This window comes from Macaca nemestrina, chromosome 5 (assembly GCF_043159975.1).
Source record: "Macaca nemestrina isolate mMacNem1 chromosome 5, mMacNem.hap1, whole genome shotgun sequence".
NCBI classification, from domain to species: domain Eukaryota; kingdom Metazoa; phylum Chordata; class Mammalia; order Primates; family Cercopithecidae; genus Macaca; species Macaca nemestrina.
Window position 1 is genome coordinate 166,499,607 of NC_092129.1, and position 27,441 is coordinate 166,527,047.

The 27,441-nt window shown below is 43.4% G+C and overlaps 1 protein-coding gene and 1 pseudogene across 3 annotated transcripts in view; one reads left to right on the forward strand and one right to left on the reverse strand.

Moving 5' to 3' along the window:
• Window positions 1–1,056: 1,056 nt before the first annotated feature.
• The window catches only part of LOC105482489 (cyclase associated actin cytoskeleton regulatory protein 2), a 166,499-nt gene continuing 140,114 nt past the window's right edge, over window positions 1,057–27,441 (reverse strand). For all 3 annotated transcript variants that reach the window (XM_071097585.1, XM_071097584.1, XM_011742624.3), the window contains 6 exons: window positions 18,726–18,915; window positions 17,032–17,207; window positions 15,191–15,314; window positions 15,006–15,088; window positions 7,258–7,398; window positions 1,057–2,476 (listed from right to left, as the gene is read on the reverse strand). In XM_071097585.1, coding sequence (XP_070953686.1) covers window positions 2,393–2,476; window positions 7,258–7,398; window positions 15,006–15,088; window positions 15,191–15,314; window positions 17,032–17,207; window positions 18,726–18,915 — 798 coding nt within the window. In that variant the 3' untranslated portion in view covers window positions 1,057–2,392. The remainder of the gene's footprint in view (window positions 2,477–7,257; window positions 7,399–15,005; window positions 15,089–15,190; window positions 15,315–17,031; window positions 17,208–18,725; window positions 18,916–27,441) is intronic.
• On the forward strand, window positions 25,671–26,452 carry LOC112426792 (large ribosomal subunit protein uL30 pseudogene; annotated as a pseudogene).

Here is a 27,441-nt window from a genome sequence, read left to right on the forward strand (position 1 = left end):
AAGGTGCAAGAAACAAGAGACACTGGCGATGCAGCATTGTTTTTGTTAATTGCTTATACATTGCCAAAGGTTTTTCAACAAATTCAACCTACTGTTATGTTACTTAAGTAGATGGTTTAAGGCAGTGGTCCCCAACCTTTTTGTACCAGGGACCGGTTTTGTGGAAGACCACCTTTCCACAGACAGGGCGGGGTGGGGTGGAGCGTAATTTCAAGATGAAACTGTTCCACCTCAGATCATCAGGCCTTAGGTGCTCATAAGGACCACGGAACCTAGATCCCTCACGTGCACAATTCACACCAGGGTTCACACTCCTATGAGAATCTCACGCTGCAGCTGATCTGACAGGAGGCGGAGCTCAGGTGGCAATTCTGGCTCGCCAGCCCTTCACCTTCTGCTTTGCCACCCAGTTCCTAACAGGCCACGGACCAGTACCAGTCCACAGCTCGGGGGTTGGGGACCCCTGGCTTAAGGAATACAGGGCTGGTAAAATAATTGTTGAGCCTCAAGTCCAGATTTTCAATACATATGGTGAGGCATACTGAAAGACTGATGTCAAGTACGAGGCAAGTTGACAGATTTTAAGAATTACGGGTGCATTTATATCGCAATACAAAATTATCACTATATTATGGATATATAATATACCCATTTTAGGGTCTTCTCAGTTTTTTTTTCTTTTAGGAGTTTACTTATACATTTATTATGTTATTTATGATTATATGTTTATAAGGTATATATGGCATTTATTAAAATCACTTATGTCCTGGGATGTTTACATTAACAAAGATCTATGAGGAGGATTTTCTCAGTGAAGAGGACTTGATTTACAAAACTGAATTCTAGAATTTTCTGACAGTCAATCCAATTGCAAACGGCTTTATCTGATATCTATCTCAAAGCAGACCTCATTCATCAGGGAAGCTGATGGCATGCTGGATAAATTCTCTAATTCAAACAGAAGGACTCAGCTGTCTTTTCTAAGTATGACACATGAGCAAGGGGCAAATCAAAGTAGGAAAAAAATCATTTTAACATCCAGAATTCATCACAGTATTTAAACAATTAGAATTTTACTTTATTTCAGAATAAGTTTACAGTTGAAAAATGATTTACTAAAGCCACATTATTCATACAGACAAAACTTTCATAGCAAAACCTTGGTACATGAGCATTAATAATTCGAATACTATATGGATATAGAAGATATTTAAAAAATGAAAACAATGTATTCCAAAGGCTGTAATAGGCACGCTATATATGCTTGTACTGGGCCCGCCAAGCATTATACTGTAATTCATTAAATGTGATCCAAGAAATTGCAGATTTTTCAGCACTATGTACTGAAAAGATAAAAAGGAATATAATAGCTACTCTTATGCTAAAGAAGCTTCTACTATCAAGACTACAAAATAGGAGCAGCAAGCCAAACCAACAGATAATGCCTTAGGTTTTCGGAGAAATAATACATGTATGGCTTTTTCATGTTCATTTTTGAGGCTAGTTAGCAAGTCTGGCAGATGGAAAAGAGGAAATTAGTCTATAATAAAACATTAAAGACATAATTTACAAGGCATCTGATATTTAACATGTTCAAACTTGGAAAATAATAACTGAGCTTGATTTTAAAGCAAAGTTGCGAGGTATTACGTAGCAAAAAAATGACTTCTTCTGATTAATGTTTTGGCATAAGAATCTCTTATGCAGAAGAAAAGTAAGTTTTCAAATGACATGGTGGAAAAATATGTAAGATGAATAACTAGAATTTACTTTCAGTTTTCAGTAACTACAGAGAATATAGGTCTTCTAAGGACCAAGAAACTGAATTTGGTCCTTAATATAAACTCTTAGGTCTTTTAAAAGTGTGGGTTGAAATATGTACTCATGCTGACAGTATCCACGCTGATAAAGGTGAACATGTGGTAACAATAAGAAAAAACGTGTACATTTTTCAGGGCATACTACTACTTCTACATTATATTGAAATTGCCTAAAAGGTAAAAATGTACATCTTAGATTCTCAAAGGTTTTATTTTTTAACTAGCAATGAAATATAAGTGTAAAAGTGAATCATGCAGTCTTTTTATCTATCAGTTACTGTGTTCATGATATGAGGGGAACAGAATTCTTTTTTTTTTCCCTTTAAATCCATAATGTTCACAAGTCATCATGTGGAACTAAAATCACACACAAAGGCAAATCATGAGGAAACGTTAAATATTTCAAAATGCCCACGAGGCGTGCCAGAAACAGTGCTGTGTCTACAGCACAGAATTGTTGGAGGCCAAAGCTAAAGCAGTAGGTGCTACTGCAACTTCTAGCTCTTTACTGCTGCTTTTTTGTTTGTTTGATAGGGGGGGATTCAGGTGAGGGAGTTCGGTCTCTCGGGAAGTTAGGCCATAATTTCTGCAGGTTCAGTGATTAACTTGGATCCATCCCATGCTGTCTTGAACTGTTCAGGAACGGGAAATTCTCTCTGGAAATAGGCAAGAAGAACAAAGTTATTTAAACTACAATGAAGTTATTTAAACGAAGGCTTCCTTTTGCAAACAGATGGGGAGGCTGATTTTTGCCACATGATAGGCAAAGAAATTCGATCGAATTGCAAGCTGCGTCACGGGGAGGTCTTTGTCACGTGGAGACTTGCATATGTCACGTGTCAGTTCTGTGACTTCAAGTCAGTATCATCATTAAAGCTAAAAGCATCATTTAGAGCGAACCAGGCATCCTTCTAAGCACTGGACAAAGATGAACTCGGCAGATCTCCTATAATAACCCTATGAGCTAGGAGTTCTTGGGGATGCCATCTGCAGGAAACAGAGGCCTGAAAGATTAAGCAACTGGCCCTAAAAGATGTGGCCAGTAACAGCACAGCCAGAATTCAAATCTGGGCTCTATTTTACCCACTACTCTCCACTAAACTTCAACATGCACATGAATCAACTGGGATCTTATGAAAATGCAGATTCTGGCTGGGCACAGTGGCTCATGCCTGTAATCTCATAACTCTGGGAGGCCAAGGCGGGTGGATCACCTGAGGTCAGAAATTCAAGACCAGCCTGGCCAACATGGTGAAACCCTATCTCTACTAAAAAAATACAAAAAATTAGCCAGGAGTGGTGGCATGCGCCTATAGTCCCAGCCACTCGGGAGGCTGAGGCAGGAGAATCGCTTGAACCCGAGAGGCAGAGGTTGCAGTGAGCCGAGATCATGCCACTGGACTCCAGTCTGGGCAACAAGAGTGAAAACTCCGTCTCCAAATAAATAAATAAAAATAAATAATAATAATAATAATACTAAAATGCAGATTCTGACCCAGGATCTTATTAAAATGCAGATTCTCCCTGGCTGGGCTTGGTGACTCATGCCTGTAATCCCAGCACTTTGGGAGGCCGAGGTGGGCGGATCACCTGAGGTTGGGAGTTCAAGACCAGCCTGACCAACATGGAGAAACCCTGTCTCTACTAAAAATACAAAATTAGCCAGGCGTGGTGGTGCATGCCTATAATCCCAGCTACTCGGGAGGCTGAGGCAGGAGAATCGCTTGAACTCAGGAAGCAGAGGTTGCAGTGAGCCGAGATCACGCCACAGCACTCCAGCCTGGGCAACGAGAGCAAAACTCTGTCTCGGAAAAAAAAAAAAAAAAATGCAGATTCTGATTCAGGATCTTATGAAAATGCAGATTCTAATTCAGTAGGTCTGGGGAATGGAATGAGAAACTGCATTTCCAACAAGCTCCCAGGTGATGCCAATGCTGCTGGTTCCAATCACATGGAGTGGAAAGGTTTTATCCCAGAGGTAGCTCTCTACTCTTTGATAAATTGTAAAAATGAGCTTAGGGTTATATACACGTTTGTTACCCTTCACCAAGGCACTCTACTTTTCCCATTGGAAAATACACATACAAACACATACACACAAAGAATAATAGAGAATAGTAAAAATAAAAGTAGTCTGAGTCAACACACTCCTTTCCCAGACAGTGATTCTTAGTGATTCTCCAGTCATTTCAGAAGAGGATAGAAGACCTCCTCCAAGGCAAGGAAGAAGGACCGAAGACTTTCAGAAGAAGATAAAAAACCTCTCCAAGGCAAGGAGGCCTTGGACCTGGCTTCTGGGCCTCTTCGGACTTCCAGTCCATGCAGTGCTTGTTGAAACCTCATGTGTCTGATAAGTGATGCCCATGCTCGCAAGCCGTGGTGTTTTCACGGAACACACATGGGTACTTATCTTTCTAGATGTAGGATCCAACTGTTTCTTTGGGATGAAGTCATTCATTCATTCAAAAGGAAAGGCCTGGGCCAGGCATGGTGGCTGACACCTGTAATCCCAGCACTTTGCGAGGCTGATGCCAGCAGATCATCTGAGCCCAGAAGTACAGGACCAGCCTGGGCCACATAGCGAGACCCCACTGTATAAGGACAAGCCTTACACAGTGTAATGCTGCTGACGAGCCACTCTGATTTGGCATCTCTTTTGGCAAGTTGCAGAGGATTCCCAGGAGTGGGGATGGTAATCCCACCCTCTCCTTTGTCTCTGCCTGTCCTCAGGGATACTGTTTCTACAAAACATACAAAAATTAGCAGGGTGTGGTGGCACATGCCTGTAGTCCCAGCTACTTGAGAGGCTGAGGCAGGAAGATCGATTGAGCCCAGGGGGGTCAAGGCTGCAGTGAGCCATGATCGCACCACTGCACTCCAGTCTGGGCAACAGGGCAAGACCCTGTCTCGAAAAAACAAACAAACAAACAAATAAATAAAATAAAGGCAAAGCCCTTGCTATAATGAGTGATGTATTCTTCTTGAGTAAAATCTGCAATGGAAAAATCTTGAAGTAAAGAACCCACAATCTGAATAACGTGTGTGTGTTTGTGTAGCCAATATTCCTTCTGGGGCTCTTCTAGATGGGTAGACGAGGCTTGGTGTTTGTTCTCAAGAACCAGGCCAAGCAGAGAATGTGCCAGATGAAGCCACCTCTTTGATAGTAATTGCACTACAGCTGCCCCAAATCTGTTCCTGGCAGTGAGGGGTTAGTAATATGCTAACGGGTCTTCTCTGGAGACCAACTTCTTTCAAGACGAAACATCCCCTCCATTCATTCCTACACCACAATGCCCATGGCAGGTCCTCTGTGTTGTTCCCTACCAGCTCCAACCAAGAACACATGAAGAGGACCACAAGGTACTTGACCTGTAAGAGGCAAGATCTTGGTTTTTTTTTTTTTTTTTTTTTTTTGAGATGGAGTCTTGCTCTGTCGCCCAGGCTGGAGTGCAGCGGCATGATCTCGGCTCACTGCAACCTCCGCCTCCCAGATTCAAGTGACTCTCCTGCCTCAGCCTCTCGAGGAGCTGGGACTACAGGTGCCCACCACCACATCCAGCTAATTTTTCGCATTTTTAGTAGAGCCGGGGTTTCACTGTGTTAGCCAGGATGGTCTTGATCTCCTGAGCTTGTGATCTGCCCGCCTCAGCCTCCCAAAGTGCTGGGATTACAGGCGTGAGCCACCATGCCCGGCCAAGACCTTGGTTTTTAGCATGAATGCTCAGGTTTTGACTTACACTCATCCTTTAGGCCGGTGGATCTTAATGCTGGCTCCCCACTGGAACTGCCTGGGAGGCTTTAACAATTACAGATGCCTGGGTCCCATGCCCACAGATTCCAGCTTCATTAGTCTGCAGTGTTCATCCAAACCCCACTGCTTTTCTTAGCAGATCCAGTCCCATGCAGCTGAGCCTTCTGCTTAAACGACTATAAAGCCCAGGGCTCCCTCCAATTTTTGGCTCTGCTACTCTGAAGCTGTTGGCATCAGCTCTCCAGGAATTTTTTTAGGTGGAGAACCCAAGAGAGGAGTCTTCTCTATCTCAGGGTTAGACTGTCCATACACACTTACTAGTGAAGCATGGCCTGAGGCTTGCCGAGTTTTGTTTTTTAAACTGAAATGATGAATTCTGGCCTGTAATGTATGACACGTGGCTGAGCAGAGCTGAAGAAGTTACTGCCAGGTGTGGAAGGGAGAATGTGTCAACAGTCGCGCTGTCTGCCGAAGGAGATCAGCCTGTGTGTCGATTGCTGCGTAGGCCCTGGCGACTGACCCCTCAGGCTGAGGGAGCGCCTCTTCCAGATGTTTGCCTGCTAAGTTACATTTTCTCCCGTCCTTCTCTGGTTCACTGGCTCCCTGCACTGGCAGACTTAGAGGGAATTTTGTGTTTTTGGTTTGTTTGTTTTTTGTTTTTTGGTTTTTTTTGGAGACTGAGTCTCGCTGTGTTACCCAGGTTGGAGTGCAATGGCGCAATCCTGGCTCACTGTAACTTCCGCCTCTTGGGTTCAAGCGATTCTCCTGCCTCAGCCTCCCAAGTAGCTGGGATTCACATGGCTAATTTTTGTATTTTTAGTTGAGATGGGTTTTTGCCGTGTTGGCCAGGCTGGTCTCAAACTCCTGACCTCAAATGATCTGCCCCACTCAGCCTCCCGAAGTGCTGGGATTACGGGGTGAGTCACCGTGCTTGGCCTTCTCTATTGATCTCCCCACTTCCAAGTAGCAACTAGCAGATCCATCACACTTCATGAGCCAGGAAATGCACTTATTTATTCATACTCCCTTTTCAAAGTGTGAGAATATGCGTATGCTTCTTTGAGAAGGTGCTTTGTTGAGGAGAGAAAGCTGAGAAAATAAATAGTGGCCAAGTCTCTTAGACTAGTGTTTCTCAGAAGGGCCATTGGATGGACTTAATGGATATGCTTGTTAAAAATCAGATTCCTGGGCCTCACTCCAGGCCTCCTGAATCCAACCTCAGGTGGAAGATCGGGGGACTGGCATTTTCATAAAACTTCCCGATTCTTACACTTAACCTCTCACTGAAGCATAGCTGCACAAATAGCCCTACTTATTCTTTTCTCTGTCCTCACATTTTTTCTCCGAGGTATTTGTCCTTCTTTCCTTTTACCTCCACCAGAGCAAAGGAAAATATTTAGTCCTACATAATGCGAACTCAGATGCACGCTGTGCTATTTGATAAACACCGGTCCATTAAATGAATTATTAGTACACTACCTTGAGAATCGGAAATCCAGGAGTGAGTATAGTCAAGAAGCTAATAGGCGGGAAGAGATGTGGAAGACAGCTCCCTGAATTCCTCTCCTGCCTGTGAATTATGCTACAAATAAAGCTTGCAGGTTGGTGGTTGATTACTCAATCTCTAAGAATGTTAATAATGAAGGCTCCAGAAAAATTCTTGACAGCCGTTTGAAAGGTACTTACATAATCACCATCCTGAGGGATAAGTATGTTCATTTCAGATGACTTGGCGCTCACGATCTCACAGTCTAATGCATCTTCACTGAGGTATATGTGGCAACCTTCTGTCTTATTAATGGAAATTGTTGGCACTCTCCCCATTACCTGAAATAGGAAAAAATATCTGGGACCAAAGCAAAGAAGCAGAAATCACAATGCCCTTGAATAAATACAATCTCTTGGCTTTAGCTTGGGTTTAACCAAACATTAGGATTTACTGGGTCAGAGCTGGGGAGGTGGGTTAATGGCAAAGCCTTCAGGCAGAATAGGATAGGTGGCATTCGGGGACAGAATGAAAAGACCACACAAGGGGATTCTCAAACCTCAGGGTCTCTTTCCTGAGACAAAATTAAGGGATTAATTTGGGAACAGCGGCTAGATGTTCAGAAAAAGCCTCACAACCGTGTTAGTGGATTTGAAACATGTATTTGATTTCATGATAAAGGAAACAAGATGTATTCACATTCATTTGCTTGAAATTTTACTTTTGACAAATCTCTACGAAACTAGGATTAAAACAAGTTCTAAAGTTGTCACTTACAAGTAAAACTATTCTTGAGTAAAAACTGAGTAGATTTTTTCCTGAACTTAAATAAGAAACACTACCATTCTTTCCACATAAGTCCTTTGCCGGATAAAAATCTCAGTGGCTGAATTTGAGGCTTACATGAGATGAATGTCTAGGTATTTTGAAATGTATTCATTTCAGGAGCCAAAACTGGGGGCTTGGCTCAGGATACTCATTATATAGATAAATAGGATCATACAAAAGAGGAGGCGATTCTTTGTATTGTTTATAAATATTGAAGTGCTATAAAAGTTCTGATCGGTTTTAAGTTTCTCTTCCAACAATCCGTTTTCAGACATCCCCCCAAAATCTCCATAAGGGCAGACTGTTCCCCCAAAGACCGTATTACAACTCTTTAATTTTCCTTCTTGTCATGGTAATTAAAGCGATAAAGACATCTCTTCTTTCACAGTGGAGAAAAGGCTGGATGGCAAACCGGGAGCAACTCCTGTTGATGGTGCAAGTGATGTAAAGAATTCCTTGTGGGGAGTCTGGCCAGGTCACTCTACTTCTCTGGTTCCTCCTCTCTCTTCATAGAAACTGAACACTAAGTTGGAATTGAGCCCCAGTGGAAAAATAAAATAGGCAGGGGTAGTTCAAGGACAGGTACACATAGGGCTCTATCACAAATAATAACACGGCACCTATATCTGTATTTCAAGAATGTGTCTGCAGTCATGTTTTGGTGATTTCTAGATGTCCTTTCTAAATTTTGTGTTTATTTTTATTTTTTTGAGACAGAATTTCACTCTGTCACTCAGGCTAGAGTGCAATGGCGCCATCTCGGCTCACTGCAACCTCCACCTCTGGGGTTCAAGCGATTCTTCTGCCTCAGCCTCCCAAGGATCTGGGATTACAGGTGTGCACCACCATGCCCGGCTGATTTTTTGTATTTTTAATAGAGATGGGGTTTCACAATGTTGGCCAGGCTGGTCTCAAACTCCTGACCTGCTTGCCCTGGACTCCCAAAGGGCTGGGATTACAGGTATGAGCCACTGGGCCTGGCCAGATTTTGGATTTTTTGACTGGGGATGCTCTATGTGTACTGGAATTTTAAGAATGCTTCTGGTATGTCAGAATTTAATTTCCACAGCATTTTGGGCAGTACTGCATTTGGGTATGTAGTAAACATGTCTTTCTTCCCTGGTGACCTGTGAAAACATTGAGAGCAGAGATTGTTTCTTATCAGGAGAGCCGGGCCAAAGAATAGCTCCTCTGCTGAGCGATGGGTGACGTGCATTTAATACATGTTTCTGCATTAATATTGTTTTTCATGAATTTCTTTCTCCATACAATTTTACAAATTTCCATTGATTATCTTAGTCTTTTCTCTCCCCCATAATTTGTACTATCATCTTAGGATAGTTTGCCAAAAATAGGAATGCTGGGCCAAATCATATGAACTTTCATCCATTCCCCTTCCCTACCCTTTTCAATATTTTAGTATTATTGAAGTGAAATCTGCAAACATAAAATTCACCCATTTAATTTAATTTAATTATTTTTTATTTTTTTGAGATGAAGTCTTGCTCTGTCACCCAGGCTGGAGTGCAGTGGCATGATCTCAGCTCACTGCAACCTCCACTTCCTGGGTTCAAGTGATTCTCCTGCCTCAGCCTCCCGAGTAGCTGGGATTACAGTTGTGTGCCACCACGCCCAGCTGATTTTTGTATTTTTATTAGAGACTGGGTTTCACAGTGTCAGCTAGGCTGGTCTCGAACTCCTGAGCTCAGGTGATCCACCCACCTCGGTCTCCCAAAGGAGGGATTACAGGTGTGAGCCACCACATCTGACCAAATTCACCCACTTTAAGTGTACAATCCAATGATATTTAATAAATTTACAGAGCTGTGCAATCATCACTACAATCCAGTTTGAGAACATTTCTATTAGCCCCCAAATATCCCTAATGCCCATTTATAGTCAATCCCCATCCCCACCCCCAGGTAACTGTTCATCTACCTTCTGGTTCCATTGTGACCAAACCCTTTTAAAACAATGTATTAAGTGTTTTAAATCGGTCGTGATATTCACTTGGTTTGAACATTCAAAAGTTCAAAAATCATTCAGTAAAATGTCTTTCTCTTGTCTCTGAGCCACATGGCCAAGTTTCCAGTCCCCCATGGTTTATCCTTTCAGAGGGTATTTTTATAACGCATGTCTGTATCCTTAAAAATTATGATATATTTCAAACATAGAAACATATAGAAATTATATAACACATACATAAGTACATATATGTCCAACCACCAAATAGCTTTATAGACTATTATATTTTGGCTTATTAGCTTTTTTTTTTTTTTGGATTAAAATCTGGCAATATAGTTGAAGCCTCCAGTCTGTACCATCCAACACCTCATTCACCTTCTTCCTTCCCTCCCTAGATGTAACTCCTGTTCTGAATTTTGTGTTTGTCATTCACCAGGTCTGTCCATCATGTGAGTTGCCTGGGACGGCCATCTGGAGCTCTCATAAGCATATTTAATATGAGTTTTGCATGTTTTAAATTTTTTAATAAATGGATACATTATACATAGCCTGCAATTCTATAATTTGCCTTTATTGATCAATGTTGTTTTTGAGATTTACCTATTTTTATACATGTAACTGTAGTTCATTTTTTTTTTTTTTTTTTTTTTTTTTTTTGAGACGGAGTCTCGCTCTGTCGCCCAGGCTGGAGTGCAGTGGCCGGATCTCAGCTCACTGCAAGCTCCACCTCCCGGGTTCACGCCATTCTCCTGCCTCAGCCTCCCGAGTAGCTGGGACTACAGGCACCCGCCACCTCGCCTGGCTAGTTTTTTGTATTTTTTTAGTAGAGACGGGGTTTCACCGGGTTACAGGATGGTCTCAATCTCCTGACCTCGTGATCCGCCCGTCTCGGCCTCCCAAAGTGCTGGGATTACAGGCTTGGGCCACCGCGCCCGGCCTCAGTTTTTTCTTTTTAGATGGAGTCTTGCTTTTGTCGCCCAGGCTGGGATGCAATGGCGCAATTTCGGCTCACTGCAACCTCCACCTGCTGGGTTCAACTGATTCTCCTGCCTCAGCCTCCAGAGTAGCTGGGATTACAGGTGACCGCCACCATGCCCAGTTCATTTTTGTATTGTTAGTAGAGACGGGGTTTCACCATGTTGGCCAGGCTAGTCTCGAGCGCCTGACCTCAGGTGATCCACCCGCTTCAGCCTCCCAAAGTGCTGGGATTACCGGTGTGAGCCACTGTGCCTGGCCGGTTCATTTTAGCTGCTATACTAGTTAAACTACCAACTGGTATCCTATTGGGAGGGTCTATTAACTTACCAACTGGTGGACATTTAAATTGTTTTTATTGCCATTATGAATAATATTGCAATAAACATTTTCACATGTGTCTCCTTGGCACATGTACTGGGGCTTCTTTAGTGTATACACTGAGAGTGAAATTACTCAGTCACAGACTTTGAATGTGACTTTCTTAGATGCTGCCAATTTGCATTGCAGTGAATGTCACAGATTTACTCCCCCAACATTGATGTATCAGGGTTCTCATTGTTTCACCTCCTTAGCAATCCTATAGCATCAGACTTTAGTATGTAGGCAGTCCTCAAATTTATAAGATTCAGTTAACCTAGCACCATGCAAAGTAAGGACAGCCTGAATGCAAAATGGATGAGTGTGAGAAGACATCACTAAATGTGGTATTAATTGGTATCTATACTTCTACTAGTTAGGTAGGTTATAAGTATTTTCATACATTTATCAACCGCTTTCTTTTTTGTCTGAATTGCCTTAATATTCTGTGCCCATTTTTCTATTAGATTGTTCGCCCCTTCCTTCCTTCCTTCCTTTCTTTCCTTCCTTCCTTCCTTCCTTCCTTCCTTCCTTCCTTCCTTCCTTCCTTCCTTCCTTCCTTCCTTCCTTCCCTCCCTCTTTCCCTCCCTCCCTCCCTCTCTCCCTCCCTTCTCCTGCCCCTCTTCTCTCTTTCTTTCTTGTTTCGCTCTTGTTGCCCAGGCTGGAATGCAATGGCATGATTCTTGGCTCCCTCCCTCCCTCCCTCCCTTCCTCTTTCCCTTCCCTTGCCCCCTTCTCTCTTTCTTTCTTGTTTCACTCTTGTTGCCCAGGCTGGAATGCAATGGCACAATTCTTGGCTCACCGCAACCTCTGTCTCCTGGGTTCAAGCGATTCTCCTGCTTCAGCCTCCTGAGTATCTGGGATTATAGGCATGCACTACCATGCCCAGCTAATTTTGCATTTTCAGTAGAGACAGGACTTCTCCATGTTGGTCAAGCTGGTCTCGAACTCCCAAACGCAGGTGATCCGCCCACCTCAGCCTCCCAAAGTGCTGGGTTTAAGGCATGAGCCACTGTACCCAGCAGCCTTTTTCTTATTGATTTAAGTTCTTTATAAATTCTAGATACAAATCCTTTTTATCTGCATTGCAAATATCTTTCTTCAGTCCATGGCTTGTCTTTCAGCTTCACGTTATGTCTTCTGCTAAACATATAATTTAAATTTTGATGTAGTTAAAATGACCAGTCCTTTCTTTATGGTTTGTGCTTTTTGACCCTAATTAATTTATTTCCTACTCTGAGGCATAAAATTTTTCTTCTACATGTTATTATCAAAGTTTAAAAGTATTTGTTTTTCACAATTAGCATTTTACTTTTATGTAGGATATGAGGTAGAATTCAGTGTATTTTTTTCCCACACGGATAATCAATTGCCCTAAAATACAAATTTCCATCTATGCATCTATCGATTTCAGGGCTCACTAGTCTGTTTCATTTATCTATTTTTGTATACCACTAACAATATAGCACTTTACAATGAGTCAATATCAGGCATGCAATTCCCTTCACCTTATTCATCTTTCACAGTTTTAGCTATTCTTGTCCATTTGTTTTCCAAATGAATTTTAAGACCATTTTTTCATTTAAAACTTTGTTGAGATTTTGAGCTGAATTTCATTAAACTCACATTAAATAACTGAGACCACTGATAGTGTTGTGTTCCTGTTCACTGACTTACAACACCACTCTTGCATTCTTTGTAACTATCTCCCATTTCTGTTTACTTTTTTTTTGCTAGGTACCTACAGTTTTGTTGCACCTAGCAACAAAATAGCTATTTCAACCTTATTTTCCGTTACATTTTCTTTTCTTTCTTTCTTTCTTTTCTTTTCTTTTCTTTTCTTTTTTTTTTTTTTTTTGAGACAGAGTCTAGCTCTATTGCCAGGCTGGAGTGCAGTGGTGCGATCTTGGCTCACCACAACCTCCGCCTCCTGGGTTCAAGCGATTCTCCAGCTTCAGCCTCCTGAGTAGCTGAGACTACAGGCGCCCGCCACCATGCCGAGCTATTTTTTTGTATTTTTAGTAGAAATGGGGTTTCACCGTGTTAGCCAAGATGGTCTCAATCTCCTGACCTCATGATCCACCAACCTTGGCCTCCCAAAGTGCTGGGATTACAGGTATGAGCCACCGCGCTCAACCTCTATTGCATTTTCTAAAACTTATTTGTGGTAGAAAGAAATGCTATTGATTTTTGCCTGTTCATATCATATCCTACCATCTTGCTGAATATTTTTTCAGTTTTATAGTTTCTTGACTCTCTTGGGTTTTATATAAACGCATTTATTTTGTTGGGAAATAAGGACATTTTTATCTCTTCCTTTTCCAGTTTTATCTCTCTCAATCATTATCTTATTGCATAGGTTATTGCTTGAGCCCAGGAGTTCGAGACTAGCCTGGGCAGCAGAGCTATGCCCTGTCTCTACAAAAGATTAGCTAGGGATAGTGGCACACTCCTGTAGTCCTGGCTACTCAGGAGGCTGAAGTGGGAGAATCAATGGAGCCCAGGAGTTTGAGGCTGCAGTAAGCTGTGATCACCACACTGTACTCCAGTCTGGGCTCAAGCAAGACCCTGTCTCAAAAAAAAAAAAAAAAAAAGATAGAAGTTATAATTGGCCAAAACCAAGAAGTCCTTTAGATTTTGGCATACTATAAAATTCCATTTGGCTAAATCAAAATGATTAAAGATTTAAATTCACAGATTTTCTTCTGTTTTGCAAATTCAACTCCAACTCTACTTCCCAGGTTGTTTTTCTGATGATCTCACTGATTCTTTAGAAAAACTTCCTCCTCGTGATCCAGGACCAATTTTTCCTGAGAAAAAAGTTCTCTTTGGAATGGTGCTAATCATACTAGGAGAGTCTCACAGTATTTTTATTTATGCATTAGTTGATTCACTCAAATCATACTCATCAAACATTTACTGGACGCCTACTATGTACAGGTACTGTGCAAGTTTCTGGGGCTATAAAGAATAGTTAGCTCTCTCTCTTCTTTTTTTTTTTTTGAGATGGAGTCTCTCTCTGTTGCCCAGGCTGGAGTGCAGTGGTGCGATCTCAGTTCACTGCAACCTCTGCCTCCCAGGTTCAAGCGATTCTCCTGCCTCAGCCTCCCAAGTAGCTGGGACTACAGGCACCCACCACCACACCCAGCTAATTTTTGTAGTTTCAATATAGATGGGGTTTCACCATGTTGGCCAGGCTGTTCTCAAACTCCTGACCTCAGTGATCCACCTGCCTTGGCCTCCCAAAGTGTTGGGATTACAGGCGTGAGCCACCATGCTGGCCAGTTAGCTGTCCTTGAAATTGAGATGGTATGCCAGTAATGGAAACACAAAATGGGATCTGTTAGAAGAGATTGAAAAGACAGAACTAACACTGAGAAGTAAGAGAGGGGTCTATCAAGTGGGTGATGATAGAGCTGTGTCCAGAGGGAACAGGAATAAGAGTATTTTAGGTGGCCACTGGGGAGTCTTGCTCTGCCGCCCAGGCTGGAGCGCAGTGGCGCGATCTCAGCTCACTGCAAGCTCCGCGTCCCAGGTTCACGCCATTCTCACGCCTCAGCCTTCCAAGTAGCTGGGACTACAGGTGCCCGCCACCACGCCCCACTAATTTTGTTTTTGTATTTTTAGTAGAGACGGGGTTTCACCATGTTAACCAGGATGGTCTCGCTCTCCTGACCTTGTGATCGCCCACCTTGGCCTCCCAAATTGCTGGGATTACAGGCGTGAGCCACCCGCCTGGCCGCAAGGCTCCTTCTTATAGGCGGAGTGGATGGTCGTGCAAGGCCATAGCTTACAGCATGGTTGGAAAGGCTCTGCTTACCTGGATTTGAATGTCCTGGGAGTTGATCACTTCCACAATGCCCACCACATTGTCAAACACCAGGCCGAGCTTCTTACAGTTGTCTAGTGGGGAGAAAAAACACACCAAAAAAACAACTCCACTAAATACATACAGCTTGTTTCTATAACATCATAAATAACCATAGAGCCATAATTCTGCCCTACCAATTATAATGGAGTTTACTTTCCCTTTTATCTGAAGAGTTGATTTTTCGCATTTGAAAATGTAAGCCACTTGTTTCAGCTCAGTCTCTGAAATCACAAGGTCATTCCTGTCCTCTTGGTACTCCTAGAATTAAGACAAATACAAATACATAAGGATACATAAACGGAATCCACTGCACACTGAAATTGCTACGAGCTCAGCATGAAGTATGGCTTTGCAGTATATTCGTTCGGAACCATCTCCTTATGGATGAAACCACAGGTCTTACTCTCATTGTTAGGATGGGAAACACGGAACCACTTCTTGGAAGCACGTCAGTATCTCTTTGTAAACATCCGGCATCAGGCACCCTAGCAGGTGGGAGGCTGGAGCAGGGATGTGAGAGCTTTTTGTTGAGACCTTGATGCCAAGTCTGGACTCGATGCTGCAGCAAAACCTGCTGTGTCAAACAGGAGTTGGGCAAACAGGCTGGTGAAGGGTCACAGCAGTGGTCTAAGCCCCGTGTGTTTTCAAGGCGATGACAACTCTCCAGGGACTCTGGTCCTTCATCTTTAGGGAAGCCCTCCAGATCAACAGGAGACACCAGCTTTCACTCCCATTTGAAGTGTCTGCGTCCTGCTCACACAGTTAGCCCAGACAGTGCGGGGTGGCAGCAGTAGGGTACAGAGGAATCAATCCCTCTATCTGTGGGACCGGACGAAACATCTCCCAGCACGTGAGAGTGGGGCAGACTTCCCAGTTCCATAGATTAACAGTCTGTCTTGCTGCCTGATTAAAAGCTTAGAGAAAGAATAGCTAAATCCATAGAGACAGAAAGTAGAATGGTAATTGCCAGGGGCTGGGAGGGGTGCAGGGGGAGAAATAGGGAGCTATTGGTTAAGGGTACAGACTCTTGGTTCTGCAAGATGAAAAGAGTTCTGTGCTGGGTGGTGGTGATGGCAGCACGACCATGTGAACAGACTTAATGCCACTGAACTGGACACTTAAACACAGTGAATAGTCCATTTTATGTTACGTGTATTTTACTACCACTTACAAAATAATTTAAAAAGTTGAAGAAAAGAATGCATGAGAACCTGTGAAAATAAAGTTTATGGAAGCATTCAGAAACGCCCTGGTTTCTACTCTAGCCAGTGGTTTTTGCCTCTGCCACTTCACTTAGGTGGTTAATAGGTACAAATATATAGTCAGAAGGAATAAATCCTAACTTTCGATAGCAGAGTAGGGTAACTGTAGTTAACAGCACTGTCTTATATATTTCAAAATAGCTAGAAAAGAGGCCTTGAAATGTTCCTACCACATAGAAATGACAAATACTCAAGGTAATGGACACCCCAAATATCCTGACTTGATCATTACCCCTTCTCTTTTTTTTGAGACAGAGTCTCACTCTGTCACCCAGGCTGGAGTGCAGTAGCATGATCTCAGCTCGCTGCAACCTCTGCCTCCCGGGTTCAAGTGATTCTCCTGTCTCAGTCTCTCAAGTAGCTGGGATTACAGGCGCGTGCCACCATGCCTGGCTAATTTTTGTATTTTTAGTAGAGATAGGGTTTCACCATGTTGGCCAGGCTGGTCTCGAACTCCTGAGCTCAGGTGATCCTCCCACCTCAGCCCTCCCAAAGCGCCAGGATTACAGACATGAGCCACTGAACCTGGCCAATCGTTATACATTCTATGCATATAACAAAATATCACAGGTACCCCATAAATATGTACAAATGTTATGTATCAATAAAAAAATTTTTAAAAAAGAAATCCTTCAGATCTTGGTAAATGGTTTGACTGTTGCTCCTTTCATTGGCACGTGTCAGGAAAATAAAGGTTAAAATGCTTCACTTACCACTCTCCATTTCTTTCCTTCCAACTCCAACACTGGGGCATGTTTCTGAGAAGGATGAGATTTAGGAGATGTGGGACTTGGAGTGTGACTTTTGGTAGGAGATCGAGTTTGCCCTCCTTGAGCACGCAGGCTGGGATTTTTGTATGTCTTCTGGTCATCTGTGACATGGCGGAGCCCTAGGAGGACAACACACATGGACACATTTATTTTATGCAAAGGGAGATGTCTCTAACTTGCTAGATGAACATGCTGTAAAGAAAGAGCATAAGAACTTTTGGTAATGCAACTTTCAAAACAGTCTAGTGCTTTGTCCAAGTCAGCATGCAGGAGCTGAGTCCTGTACAAGTTTACAGTTGATGGAAGCACTGTAAGTTTTTTTTTTTTTTTTTTTTTTCTGGACATGGAGTCTCCCTCTGTCACCCAGGCTGGAGTGCAGTGGTGCGATCTCAGCTCCCTGCAACCTCTGCCTCCCGGGTTCAAGCGATTCTCCTGCCTCAGCCTCCTGAGTAGTTGGGATTACAGGCATGCACCATCACGCTTGGCTAATTTTTGTATTTTTAGTAGACACAGGGTTTCACCATGTTGGCCACGCTGGTCCTCGAACTCCTGACCTCAGGTGATCTGCCCCCGCTGGCCTCCCAAAGTGCTGGGATTATAGGCGTGAGCCACTGCACCGGCCAAGTATTTTTTTTTTTTTTTTAATTTAAGGAACCTCTTCTGTTGAGATATAAAATGATAGATAAAAATCCTGCAAAGAGCAAATACCTGACGAAAAAGGATCACATCTTACTTCTTCTCTTATGGCTAAATCATTCTCTAGACACAGCCTAAAAGGTTAGGGCATTCCAGTGAGTATATATCAGAATATGGAATTGACTTTATGAATCCATTCCTTTACTTTGCAAATGAGTTTCACAGGGCATAGCAGAGCCAGTTGGAGCCAGAGAAAAATTTAGAATTTTGGATTCTTAGCTCCAAGCCCGGTATAGTGGGATATAATTCTTTGACAAGCCTGAACACTGCTTCAGGACAGAGGAGCTAATGTTTGCCATTTTTATTTATTTACTTTTATTTATTTAGAGACAAGGTCTCACTCTGTCACCCAGGCTGGAGTGCAGTAGTGCACTCCAGCTCACTGCAGCCTCCACCTCCTGGACTCAAGCAATTCTCCCACCTCAGATTCCTTAGTAGCTAGAACTGCAGGTGTCTGCCACAATGCCCAGCTAATTTCTGTTTATTTTTGGTAAATACGGAGTCTCACTATGTTGCCCAGGCTGGTCTTGAACTCCTGGGCTCTAGCAATCGGCCCACCTTGGCCTCTCAAAGTGCTGTGATTACAGGCATGAGCCAGCATGCCCAGCCTGCTATTTTTATTTCACTTGATCTTGATGCCTTGGTTGTAAATGATGATGTGCAAGCACCGAGGGCTAAAGCAAGGATGCAGCACAGTGATCCATTTGGAACCCAGAGTCTCTGAGTTCTTCTTTCTGGTCTACACAGTGACCCCCTGAGCCCCTCTGCATGGACATAAGGAACATGGCAGGCTCCTGTCTTCCCAGCACCAGCGGCCCCTCTCCCTGCATGCTGGAGGCAGGGATGGAGTGATGCATCCGTCTCTGGGGCTCCGGCAGCTCACTGTGTCTGGGAGCCAGAGGGAAAGGGAGGCAGCTTCCAGGTCTTGTTTTCTCTCTCACCTTTCGTAATTGCTTCTCCCTGGTTAAGCTGGGCAAATAAAGCTGAGCGTGAAGGAGAAGACTCCTCTTTTTTGCCTTCATTCTCGAAAAGTGGAGGTGGCCCTGGAGGAGGCGGGGGAGGAGGGGGTGGAGGAAGGCCAGGCCCAGAGGAGAGGACAGAAAACGCTGATACTGTGGATGCTACAGGACCCTGAGAAGAGAGAAGACACAGCATTACATTGAGACTGTGCCCTTGCTGGGATTTTGCCCAAGTGAGTCAAAACCTGCTGCCGATGAGGGAGTGGGGTTGAAGCCTCAGCAAAGGCTCCCAAAGGGCACACCTGTGCATCATGGGTCTGTTTGGGAGGGTCTGAACCATGGCAGCTCCAGCTTGGGAACATGGAACATGACTTAGCTGTGTGGCCCTGTCAGTAGGATCTGTGTGGTGATGAGCCCTGCTGCCAAATCAGAGGCAAACGAGCCATACTCCCAAGTCCAGGTCCAAGGCTCAGGATCTAAATGACACCGGGGCTTGGCCAATTTAGAATCACAAGAAAAAAGTGATCCAACCGATAAAACGATTAGCTCTTTTGAGACACTGGAAACTGTAACCACCAATGGGGTGTGGGGGAGGGTAAAAATACTCAGTGGTGATTGGATGCTTCCAAACCTTTTTGAGCAGTGAAAGAGAGAGATACAGAAACTCTCTGGACCTGATTTTCCAAATATGCCTGCCTCAAACTGACCCCCAAACAAGGACCATATGTGACCGGGATGCTTGTCCAACCCAAAGGTAATGAGGGTCCAGGATCCATATGACTTTTCATCAACTGTTGGCTGTTAGTGAATCAACTGAAAATTAAATTCTTCCTGATCCAAGAGCTATGGTTATTCTTATGTTCACTGCTATGTAAAGCACAACCTTTGTTTTCAGTGTGAAAGCCTAACAAATTCAAATGGCAATACGACGTGATAGACAAGAGAGGGACTTGCTTTAGTTCAGTTTTGCTTTTTTTTTTTTTTTAAGGAGACAGGGTCTCACTATATTGCCCAGGCTGTGTGCAGTGGCGTGAACATAGCTCACTGCAGCCTCAAACTCCTGAGCTCAAGCGATTCTCCTGCCTCAGCCTCCTGAATAGCTGGGACAACAGGCACGTGCCACTCTGACTGGCTGATTTTTATTTATTTATTTTTTTTTGTAGAGATGAGGTCGCACTATGTTGCCCAGGCTGGTCTTGAACACCTTAAGTAATCCTCCTACCCTGGTCTCCCAAAGTGCCAGTTTTTATGGACCCCATAGATGATATTTTCACAGAACTTAGAACTGGTAGATAGAAACACAAATATACAGCAAACGTGGCCTATATACTGTTTTGCTTTTATTTATTTATTCATATTTGAGATGGAGTCTTGTTCTGTTGCCCAGGCTGGACGGCAGTGGCGTGATCTCGGCTCCCTACAACCTCTGCCTCCCAGGTTTAAGCAATTCTCCTGCCTCAGCCTCCCGAGTAGCTGGGATTACAGATATGCGCCACCAAGCCCAGCTAATTTTTGTATCTTTAGTAAAGACAGGGTTTTGCCATGTTGGCCAGTCTGGTCTCAAACTCCTGACCTCAAATTATCCACCCGCCTCAGCCTCCCAAACTGCAGGGATTACAGGTGTGAGCCACTGTGCCTGGCCCTGTTATACTTTTAAACCCTCAAGTAGAACTGTGTACCTATAATAGGGAATTATAAACAAATCCAATAGTCAGGAAGCTTAAAAAATTGGGAGTAATGGATATGTGGCTTGGACTCATCAATTTTCAATATCAAATGTGAAAGGTAAAACATTACGTAAGTGCCAAATATTCACGAAAACAGAATATCCTTATTGTCATAAACAACTTACTATTATGCAGTATCAAAATCAGAGATTCTTAATCTATAGTAGTTTTCAGTTAAAAACAAAACAAAACATGCTGGCTCGGGCATGGTGGCTCACGCCTGGAATCTAAGCACTTTGGGAAGTCGAGGAGGGTAGATTGCTTGGATCGCTTGAGCCCAGGAGTTTGAAACCAGCCTGGGCAACAAAGTGAGACCCTGTCTCTACAAAAAATACAAAAAAATTAGCTGAGCATGGTGATACATGCCTGTAGTCCCAGCTACTGTGGAGGCTGAGGTGGGAGGATCACCTAAGCCTGGGGGGCAGAGGTTGCAGTGAGACGAGATCACGCCACTGTACCCCAGCCTGGAAAAGAGTGAGACCCTGTCTCAAAGCAAAACAAACAAAAAAACACGCTATTTTCAAAGTACTTATATAATTCCTATTAAGCGTAGAATTACCCTGAAAATAAAATATTATTGTCTTATTCAGAATGCATGTTTTAGAAACCCTGCAGGCTGGAGGCCTCATCTCCTGAAGATTTAATTTGCAATGGTCGTTGTTTCTAATAAAGAGCAGCCTAATTCCATCAGGTTTCTTAGGTCAAGTAGAAAATGATTTCACAGTTCCTGAGACTGACCATTTTCCTCACCAGTATTTGAAATGTTTTCTCTGTTACTGGGATAAAATTTGAGAATTTGCTCTGAATCAGAAAGAGAGTATAATATAAGCTTTGGACATCAAACAGTATTCTAGTCTTCAGACACTGAGAACCACCAAGTATTACTTTTATTCATAAGCACATCATAACTCATACAGCTGGTGAAGGGACAGCCCCCTCCCCCAACATCTGAAACACTGCAGCTTTATAGTCCTATTTTGTGGAAAGGGGAGACGATGCTGGCTTCTAAATCTTAGAATGATTTAGATGGTTCCCTGGCTCTCAGAATTCAGACTCTCTCTCCAAGAGCCATTAAAGGACACTGAAACTAAAAAGCCACAGATTCAACTTTTTGGAACTTTGATACATTCAGATGGCTGGCCCAGGAACAGGAGACAAAGGATTTAATGCTACAAAGTTGAAAATAAAAGCCAAAAAATAAGGGAACTCAGGACCAGTTGAAACTCCGTCTTGGACTAATCCTTTGTATGTCCTGGCTCATTCCCATATCGGCCCCTGCAAGAGTACAATACCAGGCTCTTGTTTCCAAGGTTACTTTTCAATTAGCATTCAGGGGCTTTACCGTGCGGTGGACTCGGAATGAAACTGCTTAGATGTTGCCTTCACTGGGTCTCCGTGAGCTGCCCCTTGCAGAGTCACTCATCTTTGCCCCCTTCTCTTCTCATTCTGTGGGAGATTATAGCACATGGCACGGGAGCTTTCTACATTCTCCTATGTCTGGCCACAAGTGGAATCACAGCCTGACACCATCTTCAGATGTCCCAAGAGAAAACAGAGAGGAGGCTGGGCGTGGAGGTTCACACCTGTATGTAGTCCCAGCACTTTGGGTGGTCGAGGCGGGTGGATCACCTGAGGTCAGGAGTTCAAGACCAGCCTAGCCAACATGGTGAAACACTGTCTCTACTAAAAATACAAAAATTAGTCGGGTGTGGTGGCTCACGCCTATAATCCCAGCATTTAGGGAGGCCAAAAATTCCAAAGAGGACTAGGCTGTGTCACAGAAATACTCTTGCGGGTGGAGGAGGCAGGGGCATAGGCATCTGTATTTTTTGACCTTCCCTAGGTGATTCCAATCTGTAGACAAGTTTGGGAATAACCATTCTTTCCTATATGCTGAAATTAATCTTAATTATGACAACCATATTACTGGGACTACATTGAAATATCTGTTTAGCAGAAAATATGGCAGGAAATCAGAAAGGCTGTTTAAATTCAATATTAAATGGCCAGTCAATGGTAAAGACATTACTGAATCACATATCTGCTTGATTCTAAAGCTTTCTTTCTTCAGGGAAATCTTTTATGCTATATTTGGACTTAAAAAGAAAAAGTCATGGCCGGGTGCGGTGGCTCACGCCTGTAATCCCAGCACTTTGGGAGGCTGAGGCCGGTGGATCACCTGAGGTCAGGAGTTCAAGACCAGCATGGCCAACATGGCGAAACCCTGTCTCTACTAAAAGTACAAAATTTAGCAGGGCGTGGTGGTGAGCACCTGTAATCCCAGCTGCTCAGGAGAATCACTTGAACCTGCGAGGCAGAGGTTGCAGTGAACTGAGATCACGCCACTGCACTCCAGCCTGGGTGACAAGAGTGAGACTCCATCTCAAAAAAAAAAAAAAAAAGTCATTAGCCAAATTAAAGGAAGGTAGGGGCTACCTTGACTCATAGGTAGTGCAGCCTGTGGGCCTCTGGCTAGAATACATATGAAAGAAGTATTGGGAATTGGTGCAATATCTGGCTCAGTTTTTATCTCCACAACCCCTTGCTGCATCCCCCTGATGCCTTTTAGCACTTGACTGAGCTCCTACAGCACCTCTGGAACCAGTCTTGATCCTACGGGAATATAAGATGTCTTGTGCTTTGACAATTATGTCACCCTTGATGCTGGTTTTGTTGTGACTCTGTGTCCTGCTTCTAGAAACTGGCCTCTTGCCTCGTTCATTTTTCCTGAGTACCTACTGGGTTGCAGTAGTGGGGTACATGTACCCAGATCTTGACTCTCCATCTAGGGCTCAAGTTGTTCTGAGATAGGGTTGTGACCTGTCTTCTGGAGACTAGAGACGGAACAACACAACCCTTCAGGGTGATTTCCTTTTAAAGATAGACTCTCATGGCAGAGGTGAGGTACCAGGTTGTCTAGACTGGATAAGAAGAAAAGGATCAGATGAGAGCCTGCAGCCTTGAGTGCAGACTTAACCTTGAGGCAGACTTAACCTTAGTTAAGGAGCAGTGATCCATACACAAATGCTTTTTTGAAAAAACAACCTTGTTATGTTGATGAAATAAGCCACTTAAGTATCTTAGAGCCTCAGACTGTGAATAATGAAAAAGTACATTCTATTGGAGTCATTGTAACCATGGCTTACAACTTAAAAAAATGAGGCTGGGCGCAGTGGCTCATGCCTGCAATCCCAGTACTTTGGGAGGCCAAGGTGGGTGGATCATGAGGTCAGGAGATGGAGACCATCATGGCCAACAGGGTGAAATCCTGTCTTTACTAAAAATACAAAAATTAGCTGGGCGTGGTGCACATGCCTGTTGTCCCAGCTGCTGGGAAGGCTGAGGCAGGAGAATCGCTTGAACCCAGCAGGCAGAGGTTGCAGTGAGCTGAGATCATGCCCCTGTACTTCAGCCTGGTGACAGAGGGAGACTCTGTCTCAAAAAAAAAAAAAAAAAAAGGAAAGAAAAGAAAAGCTACACATCTATGATTTTAAATGACCATATTCAGAGTACAAAAGTTCACTTCTGTTGCAAGAACACAGCACAACACCTAAAAATGCTGCATTTAAGGTCTATTAAGATTAATTTTTCAGAGCAGATATTCAATTATATACTTTTTTTTGGCACAAAAACTTTTTAAAAAGCTACTGTGCTGCAAATCCCTTTCTCTAAGTTAATTTCAGCTGTCCTGGGAACAGCTGCCTCCTCTATTTTTAAATATATGAACTGTAGCTATAAAATAATGAAACCGATATGCACCATGTGGAAGGTTTGTGATTTTTTTGGATACATATACTATATATAACATATAAGTATACTCTATTTAATGTAGTTGTATACTAACGTACATCAAAATTTGTTTTCAATAAATATTACTTCTTGAAATACTAATCGCTTTATTACTTTAGATTTTATTTTGAAAGGGAAAACACTTCCAAGTTCTTTTTTTTTTTTTTTTTGGAGGGGTGGGAGTTGAGATGGAGTTTCACTCTTGTTGCCCAGGCTGGAGTGCAATGGCATGATCTAGGCTCACCGCAACCTCTGCCTCCCGGGTTCAAGTGATTCTGCTGCCTCAGCCTCCCGGGTAGCTGGGATTACAGGCATGCACCACCATACCCGGCTAATTTTTTGTATTTTTAGTAGAGATGGGGTTTCTTCATGTTGGTCAGGTTAGTCTTGAACTCCCAACCTCAGGTGTTATGCCCGCCTCAGTCTCCCAGTAGGCTGGGATTACAGGTGCCTGCCACCATGCCTGGCTAATTTTTTTGAATTTTTAGTAGAGAAGGGGTTTCAACATGTTGGTCAGGCTGGTCTCAAACCCCTGGCCTCAAATGATTCACCTGCCTTGGCCTCCCAAAGTGCTGGGATTACAGGCGTGAACCACTGCGCTCTACCTAAACTCTAAGATTTTTCAAACCCAGCTGGGCATGGTGGCTCACGCCTATAATCCCAACACTTTGGGAGGCCGAGGTTGGCAGATCACCCAAGGTCAGGAGTTCAAGACCAGCCTGGCCAACATGATGAAACCCTGTCTCTACTAAAAATACAAAAATTAGCCGGGCGTGGTGGCACACACCTGTAATCCCAGCTACTCAGGAGGCTGAGGCAGGAGAATCACTTGAACCCGGGAGGTGGAGGTTGCAGTGAGCCCAGATCGTGCCACTTCACTCCTGCCTGGGGGACAGAGCAAGACTCTGCCTCAAAAATTTCAAACCCAACAATAGGGGTAGAAGAGGATTTGGTTTGTGTAGAATCTAACTATTTATAGTTGGATTGAAAGGGAATTGAATAATTAAGGCTGCTTTGTCAGTCCACTAAACAAACATTTACCAAGGGCTACCTTGCTGGGAATGGGGTACTCGATGAGGAAGCAGGCATACATTCCGCTTTTTCAGAAGCTCATAATCTAGTGGGGGTGGCAAATGCACGAAGAAGTAATTGTAGATGCCGTGTGATATGAGTCACACATCACATGAATGAAGGATGCTGGGGTGCAAAGGTGGAAGTGATCAGCTCTCCTCGGGATGGCCTGGGTGATTTGCAGATATCTTTATCCTAACAGGAGAAGCGAACTGCCTTAAGCATGGGGGGAATGTATATAGACAATATTGATCTCCAACTTTAAGTACAGGTCAGACAACCTATTAGTGTTCTTACCCATTTTTAAAAAGCAGAGACCACTCTTTTTCTGGCTGGAACCATGGAGGGTGTAGAAGAGAAGAAGAAGGTTCCTGCTGTGCAAGAAACCCTTAAGAAAAAGTGGAGGAATTTCGCAGAGCTGAAGATCAAGCGCCTGAGAAAGAAGTTGGCCCAAAAGATGCTTCGAAAGGCAAGGAGGAAGCTTATCTATGAAAAAGCAAAGCACTATCGCAAGGAATTTAGGCAGATGTACAGAACTGAAATTCGAATGGTGAGGATGGCAAGAAAAGCTGGCAACTTCTATGTATCTGCAGAACCCAAATTGGCGTTTGTCATCAGGATCAGAGGTATCAATGGTGTGAGCCCAAAGGTCCGAAAGGTGTTGCAGCTTCTTCCCTTCGTCAAATCTTCAATGGAACCTTTGTAGAGCTCAACAAGGCTTCAATTAACATGCTGAGGATTGTAGAACCATACATTGCATGGGAGCACCCAAGTCTGAAGTCAGTAAATGAACTAATCTACAAGCGTGGTTATGGCAAAATCAGTAAGAAGTGAGTTGCTTTGACAGACGACGCTTTGATGGCTTGATCTCTCGGTAAATATGGCATCATCTGCAGGGAGGATCTGATTCATGGGATCTATACTGTTGGAAAATGCTTCAAAGAAGCAAGTAACTTCCTGTGGCCCTTCAAATGATCTTCTCCACAAGGAGGAATGAAGAAAAAGACCACCCATTTTGTAGAAGGTGGAGATGCTGGGAACAGGGAGGACCAGATCAACAGGCTTACTAGAAGAATGAACAAAGGTGTCTACCACGATTATTTTTCTAAGCTGGTCGGTTAATAAACAGTACCTGCTCTCAAATTGAAAAAAAAAAAAAAAGAAAAGCGGAGACCAAAAAAAATCAAAATATCACCTGACCGTCTCTTGGAACAGGTGGATAACGTTGCTCGCAGCACAACTTTTGTTAAGATGTTTCTTCCATAAAGCTAGCTTAGTGGTAGTACTGTTGTGAGCCACCTGTCTTTACATATTTGTGGAGACTGTACATAAAGCCACACAATGAAACAGCTGACATGCCGTGGCACTGTTCATGGGTGTTTCCTCTCCCTCATCCTTCCTTTATGAGCCCTTCCTCGAACTCTCCTTCATGGACACAAACATACATTCCCTTCTGTTTCTCAGTTAGATTCTCTTTAACTGCCCATCTCTGAACCATCCTGGCCCATTAACCACCCGGCTTACCATTAATGATCTCTAGGTAGCAGTGACAACTTACAGGTGTCCAATTATATACTTTAAAAGCAGTTTAGGCCCAGTGCAGTAGCTTATCCCAGTAAAGTAAGGTAATCCCAGTACTTTGAGAGGCTGAGGTGGGAGGGTCACTTGAGCTCAGGAGTTAAGAGATCAGCATAGGCAACATAGTGAGATCCTGTCTCTACTAAAAGTCAAAAAAATTAGCCGAGTGCAGTGGTTATGTACCTGTGGTCTCAGCTACCTGGCAGCTGGGAGGCTGAGGTGGGAGGATTGCTTGAGCCCGGAAGGTTGAGCTGCAGTGAGCTATGACGGCACCACTGCACTCTAGCTGGGAGGCAGAGACCCTGTCTCAAAAACTAAAAGCAGTTTCAAAATCGCAAAGCCATTTCAATCACAAGTACACTTACATCTTCATGCTACAACTATAGAGACTAACAATGCTTTGCAACTGAACTTTTTTTTTTGTCTCACTATGTTGCCCAAGCTGGTCTCGAACTCCTGGGCTCAAGAGGGCCTCCCACCTCGGCCTCCCAAAGTGACAATTGAACATTTTAATAAAATACTGTTTATTAATT